The sequence below is a fragment of the Siphateles boraxobius genome, unplaced genomic scaffold, assembly GCF_051911475.1.
Source record: "Siphateles boraxobius isolate OS27281-9 unplaced genomic scaffold, OSU_SipBor_1 119, whole genome shotgun sequence".
Classification (NCBI taxonomy): Eukaryota; Metazoa; Chordata; class Actinopteri; order Cypriniformes; family Leuciscidae; genus Siphateles; species Siphateles boraxobius.
In genome coordinates, this window is record NW_027508721.1 from 2,464,679 (window position 1) to 2,484,006 (window position 19,328).

Genomic DNA, 19,328 nt, shown 5'->3' on the forward strand with positions numbered 1-19,328 from the left:
AATCACAATCCAGACACATGCAGTTGCACACATTTCCAGTATAAGTACATATTTGTGAGCATATGATACTGTACATGCATATGTGAGTGTGTATGTCCTTTACCTTGGCTGCCTTGGCATTTCTGATAGTGATGAGTTGTTGAGCGATGACTGACAGTACCTCGATGTTGATGCGATTGAACTCATCAAAGCAGCACCAGGCACCTGACTGAGCCAAACCACTGAAGAACGTCCCCATCATCTGAACACACAAATGCCATATAACACTTGTAGCAAGCTGAATACTGAACACCCTAAAGGCTTAGAATGAAAATATAGTAGTACATAGCATTACAATACGACATAGCTAAAGTAATTAATAAACAAATAGTTGAAAACTCATACTATTTGTACCATAACACTGACACAGAGTAAAATGTACATATTACATTTACATATGTTCACCTTAAAGGTATTGCATAAGAGTTCAACCGTAAGCAATTGTTGTAAGTGCAATGACTATGATAAATACGCTGCAGCGACAATTTGACAAGGTTGATTAATCAGCTTATGTTTGGCTATTTCAAGATTATTGGCCAAAAATCATGCCAGTCTTACGAATCCTTTCCTTATAACCAACAAAGTATAAACATTATGGAAATAAGAGATTCACTGCACAGCTTTATTGATTATAATGGGAGTTTTCACAAGAGTGCATCTTGTGTACCTCACATTGTAATTGACAGCTTCAGTGATTATAATGGCAATGATCTTTGCTCAACACTGTATGAAAAAACACAAGTCTGCCCACCGTTATACTTACTTACTTAATACTTTATTGTCAGACGAGTCTGAAATTTTTCTTGCATAACAGTGTCTATGTTTACAACATCTAACATACATTCTCTACATCGACATACACTTAAACATCACATATTATACATTCAAACAATACAACACTTACACATCTAACACCTTCACAGTATTCTTGATTTCTGATTAAATGTTTTTGTTCAACGCTAAGATAGCCTGGTGCACAAAAGAGTGTTTCAGCCTCACTTTGTTAAATCTGGGGACTCTATACCTCCTCTTTGATTGTAGTAGTTCAAACTCTTTATACAAAATATGCATAGGGTTAGAAGCTACAATATTAGCTAGCCTTAGCAAATTGTTATAATAGGCTGAGTCGTAAAGCTTCTCCAGAGGCTGACCTACAATCTTTGAGCAAATTTTTAATTGATTAAACAACTTTGTTTTCAGCATAACAGACAGGCTTTTATACCAAATAGAGTTGCAATATTGCAGTATGCTCATTATCACAGACCTATAGAACAACAGAAGATTCTGTTTTCTTACTCCAAATGACCTAAGACGACGAAGAAAGTAAATTCTCTGCTTTGTTTTTATACATAGAGTATCAATGTGATCTTTCCATGATAACATGTCGTCTATAATCACTCCTAAATATTTGTAAGTCTTAACTGATCAAATTTCCTCCTTATGAATAAAAACAGGCATTATATCAGATGCAGACCCAAATACAATCTCCTCAGTTTTACTCGTATTAATAAGAAGAGCATTATTCTCACACCACTCAATCAATTTAGTCACACCTTGTTGAGGTGTGGTAGTGGTTAAATGCTTGTTTCTACTGTCTTGAGCAAGATCATCTTATAGCTAACTGTGAGTACTGGAAATGGACGAATCCCTCTGATCAATCCAGATGTGTTGGGTGTTGCATCTGTTCACCCTGTCTTAGATTCCTCCTCTTTTTCAACTCAGTCTTCTTTCTACAAGCCTTTCATGTTGTCTGGATCAGTAGCACTCAAAGAATTCAAAACCTACACCGATTACCATATTGAGAGAGACAGGACCAGGCCAGTCTCTCATGGTTGAAAATGGATAAGTGCAAATTGGTGTATGCTCCAGAATTCCTGTTGATGATGTTGACCTTATTCTAGGTAATGATTTGGAATGACATAAGGTGTTTCCCAAAAAAAGACTGTAGAAAATCCTGGGTGATGTGTAGATGTACTGTGTCACACCCTTAAAATCTGTAACTTGAAGTTTAGTCGTGCAGAAATTTGTTGAAACGTGGTAACGTGACGTATTGGGTATGTGTTGCTGTGCTGGTCCTCCCTCCCTTATTTCTAAAAATGTGGGAAAGAGAACCAAAGATTCTCCGCCCAGCCCGGAGGTTCACCACCTCCTTGGAAAAAGCAGCTCCTACCATTCCACTCGCCAATTCTTATTGGCCTATCAATAAGTATCAGAGGTGATTGGGGCTCCGTGCGACCCCTAGTGTCAGTCTTCGACACCACATTGAAGTAACTGACAGGTAGGGAACTACATTACCCATTATCCTGTACAGAAAATTTAGCTAATAAAAGAGTAGCAAATTGTGCCAAAAGAGCTTGCAGGGAACACCCACTCCTATAATGCACGTGAAATTATGTAATTGAATTTGTCTTACTATGTTGTCAAACTACTTAAATATTTGTATGTATTTGTATACTGGTTGGCTTGGTTTATAATGCTATAGAAAAAAACATTTATTTAAAAAAATACATCCAGAATCAATGCCGCTGAAAAGTGAGCACTAATGCACTCTATACTGATCCACAGGATGTCATTCGCCCATCCACTGAACTACAGCAATAACAATCCCCAGCCCAGCAAACCCCCAAGGAAAGGATTGATCTACAGAAATAGCTATATGGTAAATTAATGTTCCAGTGACAGAATAAAAAAAGACAAACAGTGAACAATGACTATGACTGATTTTAAGGCCTATTCAGAATCTTTAACATCTTTATGACATATGACTCCCCCAGCAAACACTAAACACTGGCCATAAATAAGGACAGCCTGCTGGGTAAAGCGCTCAGAAAGATGTCTACAGTTGTTTTTATGTAATGTACAGAGAACTTCACTTGGAGCTCTGCTGCCTCCTACTGACAAATGCAATGAATGTATTCACTCTAATTTGACAGAAAAACAAGGTCATACTGGTTGTATAGCTCCTTAAATTGATGAGGAAAAAAAGAAAATAGAAGTTGAACTGTAAGAGAGACAGATTAGTACCTTATAGTCAAGTCCATCTGAGCAGTTAAAGACCACACATTGGATTGCCAGAGCTTTCGCAAGGTCTTTAGTGGTCTCAGTTTTGCCTGTCCCAGCTGGACCTGCAGGAGCTCCCCCTAGATCCAGCTGCAGCGCCCCCATTAGGCAGAGGTAACATCGATCCTAAAATGAAAAAAGTAAACATATATGCAGTTCGCACACACATTATTAGTACAGTCATGCTTCTGAAAAATCACACACACCACACTGACATAGATCTGAAATTTCCATACATGCATAAAAATCTAAATTTATTTGTTAAACTTGTATTTCTTATGACGTGAAAAGATGCAAACTGATATTGGCCACGAGGGCATAAATGCCACCATAATATTATTTAAAATGGAGTGCTAAAAAAGAGCTGCATCAAAATCGATGATGACTTAAAATGAATTCCATCAGAGCTTTATTTGTTGTTTGATAACTACATTTACATTGTGCATCTATAATTAATATGTGCATTTTTACAGCCACTTTTGTTTGATTTGAAATGAAGTTAAATTCATCTTTGTTCAAATTGCAAATTTATTTACATTATTTTATATACTTGGGCAAAACTCAAAACATATATACAGCATACAGTATGTATAAAATCATCATAAATGAGGGCAGGGATGAAAAAAAAATTCATAAAATGCCCTTTCATAAAAAAGTGAACAAATGTACCGTCAGTGGTGTTATCACCAGACGAGGACACGCTCCCAAATATTCATATCCATAGACATATTGAGAGAGAGCCATCCGAGCCACACAATCATCCAAGTCCACATCCCAATAATACCGCAACTGCCTCTGCCACTCGAAATTATCGCTGGAGTCCACCTACAAACACATATTAATCACATAAACACATACGCAATAACCTCTTCAACTATCAGACATAATAGGTAAATATTTGGCATATTATGTATGGCAGTGGTTCTCAACTGCTTGGTCACAGGTCTATTCTGATACAACTACAGTTCTGTTCTGATGGTCACGGAAAAAACAGGGTTAAAATTAATAAAATAATAAAATTAATAAGCTTATTGACTTCTAAAACAGAGAAGAAAAGGCTGTTGATTCTGTCACTTGATGAACTATGTTGAGAATTACTGACCTATTGCAAACAGGCCACATTTTCCCCATCCCTGTGACAAGACGAAGTAAATACACAAACCTTCTCTTTGACAAGCTCTGTCACAATGTCTCTGGCGTGCACATCTATGGTGATGAGAGCTGTGATGATGTTCCGATGAAGACTAGGCAAATTCCCACGGACCAGAGCAGCAAGAGAATTCAGTCTCTGTTTATACAAACAACAAAAGATAAAAACAGACAGACACACACACGTATGCAAAAACCACATGAACATACCACAAATATATTCACCTAAACTGTAAATTACTTGCAAGGGAACTTCAAAGTAACGAACACATTCATACAAAGATACATCAATTTGGTCAATGAAAGCAATATGTTGTCACCTCAAAGTTAGTGAGCTCAAATTCTTGTAATGCATGATAGTGGTCATGATCTCCCTCTAGACAGTTGTCCATGTCTCTGCACCACATGAGCTGGGAGATGGTCAACACCACCTGCAGAAAATCACAGGTGAGAAACGCTCATACCCTCAGAGACACACATAAGCAATCTCACCTAGGAGAGCACAAACCTGTGAGGGATGCCCAGCCACAACCCACTCTACTCTGGCTTTGTTCTGGTAGTCAGCAATCGCAGCCTTACTGAGTCTCCTAAGAGAAGAGAACATGGCCTCCTCCACCTTTCCCAACCAGTCCTCTACATTTCCACGAGCCTTCAGCCCTTTCCCCAGTGCCACCTACAGCACAGACACACACATATACATTTATATCCTTTGTCGTTTTATAAATCACTGAACAAAGAAAATAAGTAAGACTTGACCTTTTCTCCCTCAGGTGACACCATGGCTAAGATGTCATTATTGTATTGTATTTTTTCGCCAGTCTCGCCCTCTCCAGGTGTATTAGGGGTAAGCAGGCCGAACTCCAGCTGTGATATTGCATCAAAACACTTTCTCAGATGAGGCTGCACAGCCTGAGGGTTTCGCGTTTGAGCCAAAATCTCCAACAGTTCATCATTAGACAGGAAGTAGAACCTGAGCCACGAGAGAAATGAATAAAGTCATGGCACGGCATCAAGAGAAATCAGCATTCTGCTGAGAAACTGCTGTGCGGAGTGTGAGTGCGCATAGACACCTTGGGAAGATAACTCTCTTGGACTCCAAGTAAGCCTCCAGGCATTTCTGTATCCGCTCCAGGAGTGCATTATTATTCTGGAAAATATCCAAAATCCCTGGAGAGACAGAATAGAGGGCAATACTGGTGAAAGTCATTTATAATTTACACCATTTTTCATTGTTGCATTTCACCTTTAGACAGGGAACCATTTTGCAGATACAAACTTTTTGACACTGGACAAGAATTTTGTTTTTGAATGTAAATGCGTTAATCTAATGTTTGAGTTGTAGATATTAGATTGCATATGCTTTGTGTGTTTCCTGAGCTACATCCTATCAGACCTGTTTGTGTGGCAGAACGAAGGGCATTGGGTATGCGGTTGACCTTCCTCATTATCTCTTTCCAGGACTTGTCCACTTGCAGGAACATCTTAGACTCAGCAGGCAACTGCCTCTGGATGTCAGGAGCACTGAAAATACTCTCAAGATAAAGCCAGCTTCTCTGACATACCAACCACTCATCCTAGAAACACAGTAAAAGAGAGATAGAGAACGTTTGATTTATCGAAACAAACAAAACAAAAACAATGTTTTTGATGATCACCACTCTGATTACCAAGGTCTGGCTGAAAAGAATGAGCTGTCTCTGCCACTTGTCTACTCTGGCCTTGACGGAGCCTGCATAACGTGATGAAGCAACTGTGGCGACATTGACTATACTGTCATCGAGGAGAACCTAAAAATTTACATTCACACAGACAGAATGCAAATATTACTAATAAGCGAGGAAAAGTGAGGTTTTAATGATAATTATACATAAATTTAAAGTTTTAACAATCTGAATGGACAATGGATCCAACACATTCCTACCTGAATATCATCAGTTCCTCCGAGGATAAACACATCCTTGGAGTCCCGATGAGACAGCACCACAAACTCTGTCGTCTTCCAGGATTCCTCAATCTATCAAAAGTAAGTGCGTGTGAAGATGAATATAAGCACATGTATAAATGCTGTTAAAAGAGAATAATAAACATAGCCCTTACCTTTTTCAGAATATTCTCCAGAGATGCTTCTCCTGAGGCTTGTGCTGACACCTGAGAGTTTAAGAGGATTCATACGGTTAAAAGAAGAATCTTTAGCAACTATACACTGATTTACTCCTTCCTGTCAGGTTGCACTTCAAAACCTAGTGAGCTGCGTACCAAGACAACATGTTATGGAAATTTGGAATGCGTCTATGATGGCAAAAAATGTTGTTTAGGAAAGTAGATCAGTGGGTTTTGAGAGCCTCAGTGTTTCTCTCACCTCCTGTATTTGTGGTCCAAAGTTGAAGATGTTGAGTTCTTGCAGGAAGGCGAGAGTCAGTGGCTCTTCCAGTAGTTTGGCTTCCACAATTTCCTCCAGCATTTCCCAATGACACGCTTTCAGACATGGGTTACGCAGGTCTGTGATCACTGGCAACTACGCAAACACAGAATGTTAAATACACAGATGCATACATACTGTCACGTTTTGGTTTTCTCATTGTCATGTTTCTGTCTTGTCATATGATTTCCTGTTTGTCATGTGATCCTGTCATGTGTCTTGTCATTGGTTAATTGTCTGATCATTGTTCACAGGTGTCCCTTGTATTTAAGCCCTCATGTTTGCCCTGTGTCTTTGTCGAGTACTGAATGTTTCCTGTCTATGTTCTTGTTTTGAGCTTCCAGTTTCATGCCTTTGTTTTATGTTTGATCACGTTTTGTTAATAAATTGCATTTGGGTTCTCACTTCAACTTGCCTCCAGTGGATATAATTGGTAAACATACATTAAATTTTGTAAAAGTTTTCACTACATTTTTTTTCTTCTATTAAACAGGGTCCTTCTATTCAGAAAGGTTGCACTAATTTGATCAAAAGTGACAGTAGACATTTATAATGTTACAGACGCTTTCTATTTCAAATACATGCTGTTCTTTTGAACTGTTCATCAAAGAACACTATAAAAAAGTATCACAGTTTACACAAGCATATTGAGCAAAGCAACCGTTTTCAACATTGATAATAATAAATATTGATAATATGAAATGTTACTTAAGCATCAGTTACTTAAGCATTCAGCACATACAAATGATTTCTGAAGGATCATGTGACACTGAATACTGGAATACTGAATATAGCTGAAAATTCAGCTTTGTCATCAGAGGAATAAATTAGATTTTAAATGTAATTAGAAAACAGTTATTTTAAATTGTAATAATATTTGACAATATACAAATAAATGCAGCCTTGGTGAGCTTAACAGACTTTTTTGGAGAAAAAAAATCATACTGACCCCAAACGTTTGAATGGTAGTGCACTCCTAAGTAGGCCTACTACACTTTGTTATGGGGTTTAGACATTTTTCCATGGGCCAAAGCAAAATATAGCAGTCAACTTCAAACGAGGACCCAGTTAAAGGGCAATGACACACAGGAATTAGTGCCAACCTGACCCACCTTTTCTCGCATGCTCTCCACATTCTCTTTGAGGCAGGGCACCACATTGTTTGGTGGCAGTCCTTTTTCCAGCTGGCTGACATATTTGCCAAACTTATTCACCTGCCTGCTCAGCAATTCTGGGTCCAGCTCATCAAACTTATTCTGTATCAAAGAGATAATTGACCATTTGACATTTAAAGGACACTTTCATTGTAAATGGCTTCCAGCACACCATTTGCAGGGGCACTTCATCTGAAGTTATAGATCATAAAATGCCTTGTTTAAGGCCACAATTATGACAAGCATGACTGTGCATCTCAGTAACTCTTTAGTTGCTGTATCCATGCTCCACCGTACTGAGGAACTGGCCTTACACCTTTTTTTCTTTTTCTTTTCTTTTGCAGTTTAATTGTAAGGAGCTTTGTGTGTCTTGACTACCCTTAAGTGGATTTCAGTGAAAGGAAAAAGTCAAATATTTCAAATGTAAAAAATGACCCCCTTAAAATGACCTGCAACCAGCTGTTCTCTAGATTTTCCCATTCTTCCAGAGAGTCCCAGAGTAGCTGCTTCAGCTTCACTTCAGCAGTCAGTCCCTCTAAAGCGTTATATTTAGTCACCTCCACCTGCATAAATAAATACAGAAAGACAAATTCAAAACAAAATGTGCAGAGAATAAATACAGAAAATGCGCCCTCTGCTGGACAGAGAGACACACTGACCTTAAAGTTCTTCTGGTAGGTTTTATATTTGAAGGCTTCAGCCTGCAACTCATCGATAGAGATCTGAATATCTCCCAGCAGCCGGCGTATGTTAGAGCGATCTGCATCAATGTCAAGGAGCTGATGGTTCTGGAGAGACAAAATCCATCCAACAAACACAAAAACAGGCTGTGAGTGATTCAGCAGGATTTCAGTATTTCACATTTCACACTTTACCAGTTCAGTACCATGTTAAAGTTGGATATACACCACTGTTCAAAGGGTCCGTATGATTGTTTTTTTTCATGTTTATGCTCAACCAGGCTGCATTTATTCAATCAAAGAATACAGTAAAAACAGTAATGTTCTAAAATATTAATTTAAAATAACTGTTTTCTACATTTTAAAATGTAATTTATTCCTGTGATGGCAAAGCTGAATTCTCAGCAACAATTACTCTAGTCTTTGCATGATTGAAAGAAACATGATTATCAATGTTGTGCTGTGCTGCTTAATATTTTTAAGCTTGCTTAATATTTTTAAGATTTTTTAACAGAAACCGTTTAACATTTTTTCAGGATTCTTTTATGAATAGAAAGTTCTAAAGAACAGCATTTTTTTAAAATAGAAATCTTTTGCAACAATCTGACAGTACTTACTGTCACTATTGTTGAAGTTAATCTTTTCTGCATAAAAGTATTTCTTTCACACAAAAAAAATCTTAATGACCCCCAAATTTTAAACAGTACATGTATATGTGTATATTTACTTCTTATAAATGACTTCAGCACATTATTCTGATATACTATCACTATTTCTTTCTCTCTCCTTTCTTTCACCTCCGCTTGCTCTTTTACTGCCAGCACGTTGCTGTTAAGTTGGTTGATATCTTGCTGGAGGTGTTGGCAAAATTTGTCCACATAAGAGTCCCGCTCTCCCACTGCTTTGTCTATGGTGTTCTTTATGGCAGTTACACATGGCGGCAATGTGGCATACACTGCAATATCCTCAGGAGGGGTGGGGACAGAGTAACTCTCAATCAACTTGTACATCTCACAGACAGTCACAGTCTCCTTTTCCAGCACCTCAATCTAAAAGAAAAAAGAAAAAAAATCGAAAGATAAATTAAATACATCTGAACAAACAGCCGTCTAATGTCTGATGCTCAATCGGAAGAATGATTGTTTAAATCACTACAAAACTTCTTGATGGGTCATGGTTCTCTTTTGATTCTTACCCTCTTCTGAATTTCCTCCAGGAAGTTAAGGGAGTTGACGTATTCGTTGGTTACTGTTGGAACAAAATCCAGTTTGAACTGGGCATCCTGAGCTTCTGCAATGATGTCATCCATCTTTTTCTTTGCTAGCCGAGGTAGGATGTCATTAATGGCCTGAAGAAAGGGGTTCAAAATGAGGTAGGCAATCTGTGAATTTATGTGCCCTATTGCCAACTGTGTTGGGGTAAATGGTATGGTCCCACTAGGTCAAAAAGTGGGAATGCAAATATTACAGGAGAAATCAATTTCTATTTCTGTATTTTCTATTTCAATGTGTGTGTTTCAGTCAGTGTGTTACCTCTATGCAGCGCAGAGGGGATGGTATAAGTTTGTCCTTCAGTTGTGTAGTATCCACCAGCAGAATTCCCAGGGGTCTTTTCTGTTTGATGGCTAAAGCCTCTTTATGCTCTCGATGATATTTATCCAGACTGTCCCCAAAAAATGCAACTTCTGCTTCAGACACACATACACAACATAAGAAGTGTGAGACAAACATGATTTTGACAATAAGGAATTTTGTATATCATAATGATGATGATGATGTACCATGGTCTTGCTCTTTGAGAGCCTCCAGGTCCAGTTCTTCATTCTCTTTGTAAAACAGTCTGAATGGCTCAAATGTACGAGCATACACATTAGCGCTATTAAATGCAATCTGAATAGATTTCTGACAGGGGAAGAAACATAAAACATTTTCACAATTAGAGACAGTTATGAACACATAATTTTAAAGTGCATGATAAACACGAAAACTCAATTGTTCTTTCTTGGATTGTTCTCATGCATTTAGCATGGTGGAGCTTCTGTTTACCATATTTGATGCGCTCTATAGTGTATGTATGTGCAGAAGACTTGGATTAAACTGCTCGTTTCATTCGGATTTCTTTTACAATGTCATTTTGCACTTCTAGAAAAAGAGGAGAAAAGTATGCACATCCAAATTATCTTCAACAGATGTGGGATTAAAACGAAAAATATGAAAATAAACAAGAGTGTGCAGATTTCCATTGGTTATTTTGTTTTTGTACTATTAGAAACATGAACATTTTGGTTGCGTAAACTTTCAATGGATAGACAAAAATGATGAGAGAAGGTTAAAAAAACATCTTCATTTGTTTTCCACCGGAAGTCTTGTGGGATTGGAACAACATGAGGGTGAGTAAATGATGAATTCATTTTTGGGTCAACCGTTCCTTTAACCTTAACACAGATTATTTCTCATTTGAGAACAGCGGCTATTATGCACAAATTCCCAAATGTCCTCAAGTATACAAATTTATGCAAACAATGACTAGTTTAGTCATGAAACTCTAGATGGAACAGACTGATATATGCAAATATATATATATATATATATATATATATATATATATATATATATATATATATATATATATGTGTGACCCTGGATTTCAAAACCAGTCTTAAGTAGCACGGGTATATTTGTGGGAATAGCCAACAATACATTGTATGGTTCAAAATTATCACTTTTTCTTTTATGCCAAAAATCATTAGAATATTAATGATTGTATAAAACATTTATTTTTGTGAGTGAATGCAGCACAATCTCGAACATAAATGGACAACTTTAAAGGTGATTTTCTCAATGTTTCGATTTTTTTGCACCCTCAGATTGCAGATTATCAAATAGTTGTATCTTGGCCAAATATTGTCCTATCCTAACAAACCATACATCAATGGAAAACTTATTTATTCAGCTTTCATGTGATGTATACATCTCAATTTAAAAAAAATGACCCATATGACTGGTTTTGTCATCCAGGGTCACACACACACACACACACACACACACACACACACACACACACACACACACACACACACACACACACACACACACATATATATATAAACTTTGGAAAACTCTAACTTTTTATTTAAAATGGTGCATTTAGATCATAGTCATATTAGAATAAAATAAAAACCTTAATATTGAGGATGATGTTCTGTAGATAAGTGTCATCTTCCAGGATTTCTGCAAGACTAGGGCCATCCCCACATTCCTTCTCTTCAACCTGAAAGACCACGCATACACATGTGAAGACACAAATCAGCCAGAGTCACATTATAAAAAGGCGTGAACTATACATTGAAGAGGTAAATGTTGGTCTTGTTTAACCTTTTTGTTGATTATTGGCTGAGTAAAAGCATCAAAGTAGGTGTCTTGCACCAGAGTATCCAAAGACAATACTGTGTTCTCAAACCGCCCAGTAATTTCTGCTACACACTCCTAATGTACACACAAACACATGGAAAGCATAAAAATGCAGTGTACACATATTCACATACTGGGCATGCTGCAATGTTTGCAATACACAAAAACTGATAGTGTGCCTAAAAACACTAACCTGGAAGTCATCAATGGAGGGCTGGTATGATAAGGAGTGTGTGTCCAGGATCAGCTCAGTTATGAACATTGGCTGGTGGGGAGCAATGACATTCTGCTCTGCTGTGACCTGTAACACACACACACACACACACACACACACACACACACACACACGTTTGTTTCACTATATTAGTGAGGACATCTCAGACTTCCAATGTTTTTATATCAGGTTAATGATTTCTATCGCCTAACCTGACCCCTACATAACCCTCACAGAAACGGTACAAAACTCTACATTTAAATATAAACACTTGACTGTTTTATAAGTCTTTTTAAATAGTGAGTTCTGGCTCACTAGTTGGTGTTCAACAGGTTTGTCCATTTATAACATTGTCCAACAGTTTAGTTTAGTTTCAGTTTTCTGAAACAGTATGAACATGAACACCACAAAATGTTATTTCCACCACATCTTAGGCTATGCATTGTGTGTTAATAATACTCTGTGGTGGAAATTACTTTTTTTTTTAAAACAACTAAATGAAAAATAAATAAAAATAAATGTAAAAAACCTAAAATTAAAATTAAAAACTGAAAATAAATAAAAATGCATTAAAGCTTGGTTGAAAATGCTGCACAATAAAACAGTTCACATGTGATATTTATTTTGTGTAAAAATAAATATTGATATACTATATATATTTCTTGACATTACTATAATATTTAAAGTCTTATTAATATTTGTATGATCCATTTTCATATGTGAAAATCAAGCATTTTATTTTGATGTTCGTTTTATTTTATTTTTTTAAATCAAGCCCTAAATTAATGAGACTGTAGTTAAAGAATCACATATCTCACTTTCAAAAAAAAAAAAAAAAAAAAGTTAAAATATTTCCCTGTATCACATAAACACACAAGCATACTAACCTTTATTTCAGGATCATGGCTGTGGCTGGTCTCGCTGCCTGCCCAGCTCTGGATGAGGGCGAATGAAGGGGTGTGTGTGTTTTGCTCCTGAAACACACTCAGTAGCTTACTGACCGAGTTGACAACGAGCATGTGTGTGGTGTTCACAATCAGATAATCAGTCATTCTGATGAAACTATGGAGACCAAGAAAAATATTCGACAGTTCACCAATAAAATTTGTTTTTTTTGTAGCTTAACAGAGGGGTCACTATAAACTGTCATTGTGAAAGAACTGAATAAATTACAGTCAAACCAAAGTTTATTCAGACACCTTCAACATTTCTCACATTATCACAGTTTATTCGCTATAGTTTAGAAAATGGTAATAAAATATGACACAAATTCAGAGTTATCAAATCAGTTGATATTTCACTGGTTTTAGCCATTCTTCTGTTAAACTGCCTCACAAATGAATTAGGTTGAATAGCTGTTAGCTGTCAAATTCAAAATGTTAAATTTAAAAACTGGTAGCCCACAGTATGTAGAATTTATGTGTATAATATGTCAGTGTACTTTATTTTGCTATCTTCACTTACATAAATGAACTACTGTATAGTGTCCTGCACCCATTAGTAAAAAAAAATATCAAAAATGATATCTGGTGTCTGAATAATTTTTGGTTTGACTGTATGTATATATATATGTATATATATATATACACACTTTTATTGGTACACAGCAAAAATAAAAACAAATTTTGATGAAGATAAATAATGACAGCATTGTTCCTTGTTGTTTGTTTACTTTGCCGCTTCATTAAAATCTCTGCATATAGATCCTCGCTTCTGCCTGTTTTCCCCGCTTCCACATTACAGAAATGTTGACTAACCAAGTAAGACGTTTGCAGTAGTAGCTCTTGTTTGCTTGTTGCGTGTAACTCATCTTCTCAGGTGTGTCTTCAAAGAACAATCCAAAATCAGCTGATGTTAACTCTTCATTATCGTCTGATACATGCATGTAAGAAAAAAAAAACACTCAAATTCACAATATACCAGCTTTTTGACACATAATTGCTTGTGTGTCTGGATAAAATTGTCACCAGTCTCCAAGTCGCCGTAGTCCGGTGTGTGTCCAAACTCTTTCAAAGCATTTCGACAGGCACTTCTTGCCACTTCCATTGCCAGCTTCCTGAACTTTTCAAGACGGGAGGACACCTAGAAGACAGATCCACAATAATATCATAAATGACAGAAAAAAAGACACTTCCCACTGTACAGCAGACATAATACACTCTTAAAAATAAATTATCTTTATTGGCATCTATGGTTCCATGAAAATCCTTTACCTTTCCATTGCACAAAAGATTTAAAATGGTATTCACAATAAGAAAGAAAAATGTTCTATCCATTGAAAAGTTCATCGGGGAGTCAAAAATGGTTATTCTATGGCATTGTTGCAAAAAAAAAACCTTCAACCTTTTTTTTTTAAGTGTATAACGCATGCAAACTCAAGTCTCTCTCACCAACTCCAGCTGTTTGTATTGTGCACTCTGAAACTCCTCAAGTGTGTATGTGTGGTCTTTCTCTAGGCGACACAGAGGCATGTCACTGATGTGGTAACACATTTCCCTGATGTCAATCAATGCTGGTTGCAGAGACTGAAATACAGACATGATCATTTTCACCATACTTTTTTGCTGTCTTTTTATAAAGAAGGTGATGCATTCTGCAAGAAACCTCGTTGTAAAAGTATATACAGTAGGTAAAATTCAACATCTCTCTCTCTCTTTGATAGATCATATTTCTTTTTTTATTTAAACAAATCAACTTTTCTAAAAGCCATATCTACTGTATATAAATTCACATACAAAAAACTTTGGCAAACCTCATTAAGAACGAAGAGATGCTCTTGCAATGAGCGTCTGCATTTGCTGATTTTCTTATAGCGCACATTGGTACGCCACACATGAAAAGCCTTCCACTTTCGGAAGAGGGCAAACACAGGGATGCGCAAAAGCTTCCGGTGATATTGGTATTCCTGCTCCCAGCGTTCTAAGGGCAAATAGTCCACCTCAGACCCACAGTAGTGCATCACTGCATGAGTACTGACCGTATAGTAGTCTGACTTGTTGACATTGTCAAACATTGCAATTCTGTTGAAAGAATAAGAGTATTTAGAGACAAAGATATGGTTTAACACACAGTTAACAGTTCATGTGTATTTTCTTTCCATACTTTACTTTTTCATACTTTACTATCATTGATAGTGATCATGTGATGTCACACATTATTTAGAATACAAATGAAAAGTTACTGAATATTAACCTTTATTTGATGAAATATGTGAAATGGTTTGAACTGAACTTAAATTATGAATTCAAGCAAAATATATTTGAATATATTTTAAAATGTAATTTATTCTTGTAATGGTAAAGCTTTCAGCACCCATTACTCCAGACTTCAGTGTCACATGATCCATCAGAAAATGCTGATTTGGTGCTCAAGTAACATTTCTTATTATTATCAATGTTAAAAACAGTTCATATTTTTATAAAAAACCATAGTAAATTTTTCCAGGATACTTTGATGAATACGAAGTTCAAAAGAACTACATTTATTTGAAAAATAAATCTTGTAAAAAATCTTTATTGTCACTTTTGATCAATTTAAAATTATTAATTTCTTTAAATAAATCTTACTGACCCCAAACTTTTAAACAATAGTGTACAACCACACTTCTACATAATTGCAAAAATGGGATTTCTTACTTGAGGTTGTATCTGTCAAATTTGATGGATGATTTAGGTGCTGTAGACGTCACATAGAGGAATCCCAAGTGAGGGTTATTCCGGATGGTTTGAACGATGTCGGGTGGGGAGTGAATTTTAGCACGAATTACTTCCTCTACTGAGTTGAAAAGCAGTGGAGAGAGGGTGTAGCTCAGAGGTGAAACTGTGACAGGACAACCTCTAGATGAGCTCTTTGTTCTTTTAGGAGGAAATGGGATCATGACTGAGCCCTGCGTCAACTGCACCTAAAATCATCACATAAAAAGCACATCATTTTTTACTAATGTTACAAGAGGCATCTGCCAGAGTTGTTTATGAGTAGAGTGGCCAGACCTGTCTATCTTTGACATGATCAGGAATTCTGGGCAGCTGTAGCGTAGAGGGTCCTCTCTCCAAGGCAGTGTCAATGGACTGGACCTCATCCGAGGAAAAGGGCATCTTAGGGCTCTGGATGTTCTCCAGTTTCATACTTTCACTGCGTCTCTTCAGAATTGGCTAGGGTAAAATACAGATCATGCAATTAAATTGTTAACACGAATGAGTATGATGATTATTTTTTTACCACTGTACTTTTATTTGTTTATTAATATTTGAGTCAACGACATACAACAGTATCATTGATTAAAAAAACGGAAAAAATATTTTAAATATCTTGTTCAAAATGCATGTTCATAGAAATATACGCTTTGTACTCATGTTGGTTCCATTGCACTGAAAAATGTGCGTACAATCTTCAAAAAAAGTTTAAATTGAATGACTCTAAAAATGTCATGCAGTATAACCATCAGGTAATAATGTATTTAACTTGAATGCCTATGAGTGTCCACATCTGTGATTAATGATTATTTTTAAAGTTTACTTCATTTAGTATTGCAAACTAAAGTTTAGAATCCCACCATATTTAAAACCTGAACTAATCTTACATTTTCATAATAATAGTATTATTTAATATTCAATATAATTATTCAGGGTCTTCTCTATGATATTCCCTCTCTCTCTCTCTCTCTCTCTCTCTCTCTCTCTCTCTCTCTCTCTCTCTCTCTCTCTCTCTCTCTCTCTGCATGTTTCTGCATGTTGGATGGACCACATGTTTTTTAAATCGTTATAAGATGTATAAAGAATTTATATATTTTTTCTAGATAATAATAATAATAAAATATTATACTGAAATACTTAATAAGAATTGTATTCTTTTGATGAGGTATTTTTCTTCATTATGACATCAGGGCTGTTGTATCACCCTGTCCCAAAACAATATAAAAATAAATGTAAATTACGATATTAAAAACATGCCCATCATAGGTGTATTCAAATGTACTGTGAAAAAATATTTTCATGATTTGTTATCACAACATTTTTTCTTTTGTCAAATCACCTTTTAGATGTGGTTCAGATGACATAATATATAGATTTTCTGAGTAAACCAATCTCCTTGTATTAACTTACATTTTTATTTCAATGAAATCCAAATTTTAAGGCTGCCAGATTACTTACTTTTTTTTTTATTTAACCAACAATCATTGTTTTACAGTTTGTGTAAACTTCAATTTAACTGATACATTTTAGATTTGTCCCTTCATCGACCCAATTTTGACAGGCAAAAGGAATTAAAAGAATGAATGGAAAAACAAATAAACAAAAGACTTGTACACTGAGTCCTCATTTGATGGTATTGCTCTTACCAACATCTCAACTTGTGCTGGTCTTTGTGAGGTTAGTTGTCTTTCCTGGGCCTTAGTTCTGTGAGGGAATACCAGAGCATCAGTGTTCATCTGTGGACGTCTGGGCACTGCTGAAATAAGTCTAGCCCTCAGCTGCTCCACATCAACAGGTGCCAGAGAACCAGGTGCATTAGTAGACACAGGTAAAGAAGACTTAGCCGTCCCAAACAGCTTCTGTTTGCCATGATCTTGCTCTGGCCCTGTCTGGCTCCTGGGGGTGCCTTTCTGAAAAGAGTTCATGACCAAACTTTCCTCTTGTTTTGTGTTCTTCCCAAAAAGTTTCAATTCCTTCTCCTCCTGGACAGTAAACTCTTTTAAATACAGTCAAGACAACAGCATGTTAGTAAGAATCGCAGTGAACTGCCATAATACAACTGTATAATAAAGTTTTAGTGTTTAGTGTTGCTAAGTAACGTGCGGGAAGTCTCGTGTTGTTTTTCTTTTAAACTTTGTGCCAAATTATAGAGCAACATTAACCAAAATATTTTAGTTTATTTCGTCATATGTATTTAGGCATATCTTCAGGCGTTTAATGTTTTTTAAAAGTCCGCTCGTTGGCAAACTATAAACGGCGCCATGAATTTCCTGCAACAAAGACAGCAGCAATACTTACAAAATGTGTTTACAAGTCCCAGAGTATGACATGCTAGTCAATTGCAAACTAAATTAGCTGCTGCTAAGCGAATTCATGAAAAGTGACGCCATGTTTATATGTTTATGTCTTCTAAACGGGACAACTGAGTGGCGGTTATTATCTTCTACTGGGCTCGGACTGTGTATAGTTACTTAGCAACGAAGTGTACTTTTCATCACTTCCGCTTCAGATGACAGCAGGACAGATGGAAAGCGCAACATATTGCTGCAAATCGATTCTTTTGAACGATTTCGAAGAACCGACTCAAATCATTCAGTGATTCTTTAAAGAACGGACAGGACGTAAAAAATTATAATATAGCCTATAACAGTTTATGATCATAACCTTTTCAACAAAACTATGTGAAGACACATAACTGCAGTTAGCAGCATGATCCAGAGTATAAAACAAATATCAGAGTATTGTTTTCATTTACATTAAAAACTCCCTTAGCTTCAAAAGTTTTTGCACAAAAAAAAGCTAAATGCGTGCTCTTTTTCGCACGCATGTTAATAATATTGTTATACAATATTATAAGTAATTTGTAACATTTGCGCTATTTTTTACCATCATTCCATGACTCGGTTCACTGCGGTATCAACTCGCTCATTGGTGGAAAGAATTATTTTACTGTCTATGAGAATTTCCCGGTTCAATGATTTTGCAAATTGTTGACTCGAAAACCGTTCGGACAGATTTTGGTTTTGTTCACCTGAACGTTCAGCTGAATCATTTAAAAGATCCGTCTCAAGCACAAGAGAGAATCAAGTTTTGCTAAGCAATGTACCATTCGCAAGAAAAAAAAAATTAACAAACGAGATTTTTTTTTTTTTTTTTACAAAAAATCCGATTTAAAGTTTATATTATAGTATATGTGATGTGCCTTTTAATAAAGTATGACATTTTTGTCACTCCATATTTCTGTGTGTAAGATCTCGCAGCGCTCGTGCTCACCATTGATCAAGTTCAACTACTTGCTGCGTTAAACAACGAGAGATTTTCGGCCATCAATTTTTTTTCACCATCAAAAACTAAAATTGTGGTCCTCCTGGTTACCCATCCTCTTCTGTCTTTGAACTGGTTAAGATCAGATTGTGATTGTTTAAACTGCCATTTATGTTTCTGTTGCTCTTGCAAGTTATATTTAATAAATTAGTATAAACCCCATATCCAAATCAGCTATATAAAAAAA

General features: G+C 36.3%; 1 protein-coding gene across 1 annotated transcript in view; it reads right to left on the bottom strand.

Moving 5' to 3' along the window:
• dnah6 (dynein, axonemal, heavy chain 6) overlaps window positions 1-18,254 on the bottom strand; it is an 85,546-nt gene extending 67,292 nt beyond the window's left edge. Inside the window, exons 1-32 of the mRNA XM_077204027.1 lie at window positions 18,116-18,254; window positions 17,464-17,813; window positions 16,115-16,276; window positions 15,761-16,026; window positions 14,878-15,145; window positions 14,516-14,650; window positions 14,093-14,207; window positions 13,883-13,997; window positions 13,013-13,187; window positions 12,105-12,212; window positions 11,876-11,986; window positions 11,682-11,771; window positions 10,282-10,402; window positions 10,034-10,185; window positions 9,697-9,849; window positions 9,299-9,550; window positions 8,481-8,609; window positions 8,271-8,384; window positions 7,780-7,923; window positions 6,608-6,763; window positions 6,346-6,396; window positions 6,170-6,262; window positions 5,916-6,035; window positions 5,642-5,822; window positions 5,319-5,415; window positions 5,005-5,218; window positions 4,757-4,921; window positions 4,569-4,679; window positions 4,262-4,387; window positions 3,769-3,924; window positions 3,064-3,225; window positions 104-241 (exon numbers count right to left, since the gene is read on the bottom strand). Coding sequence (XP_077060142.1) covers window positions 104-241; window positions 3,064-3,225; window positions 3,769-3,924; window positions 4,262-4,387; window positions 4,569-4,679; window positions 4,757-4,921; window positions 5,005-5,218; window positions 5,319-5,415; window positions 5,642-5,822; window positions 5,916-6,035; window positions 6,170-6,262; window positions 6,346-6,396; window positions 6,608-6,763; window positions 7,780-7,923; window positions 8,271-8,384; window positions 8,481-8,609; window positions 9,299-9,550; window positions 9,697-9,849; window positions 10,034-10,185; window positions 10,282-10,402; window positions 11,682-11,771; window positions 11,876-11,986; window positions 12,105-12,212; window positions 13,013-13,187; window positions 13,883-13,997; window positions 14,093-14,207; window positions 14,516-14,650; window positions 14,878-15,145; window positions 15,761-16,026; window positions 16,115-16,276; window positions 17,464-17,742 — 4,659 coding nt within the window. The 5' untranslated portion in view covers window positions 17,743-17,813; window positions 18,116-18,254. The remainder of the gene's footprint in view (window positions 1-103; window positions 242-3,063; window positions 3,226-3,768; window positions 3,925-4,261; window positions 4,388-4,568; window positions 4,680-4,756; window positions 4,922-5,004; window positions 5,219-5,318; window positions 5,416-5,641; window positions 5,823-5,915; window positions 6,036-6,169; window positions 6,263-6,345; window positions 6,397-6,607; window positions 6,764-7,779; window positions 7,924-8,270; window positions 8,385-8,480; window positions 8,610-9,298; window positions 9,551-9,696; window positions 9,850-10,033; window positions 10,186-10,281; window positions 10,403-11,681; window positions 11,772-11,875; window positions 11,987-12,104; window positions 12,213-13,012; window positions 13,188-13,882; window positions 13,998-14,092; window positions 14,208-14,515; window positions 14,651-14,877; window positions 15,146-15,760; window positions 16,027-16,114; window positions 16,277-17,463; window positions 17,814-18,115) is intronic.
• Window positions 18,255-19,328: the final 1,074 nt, after the last annotated feature.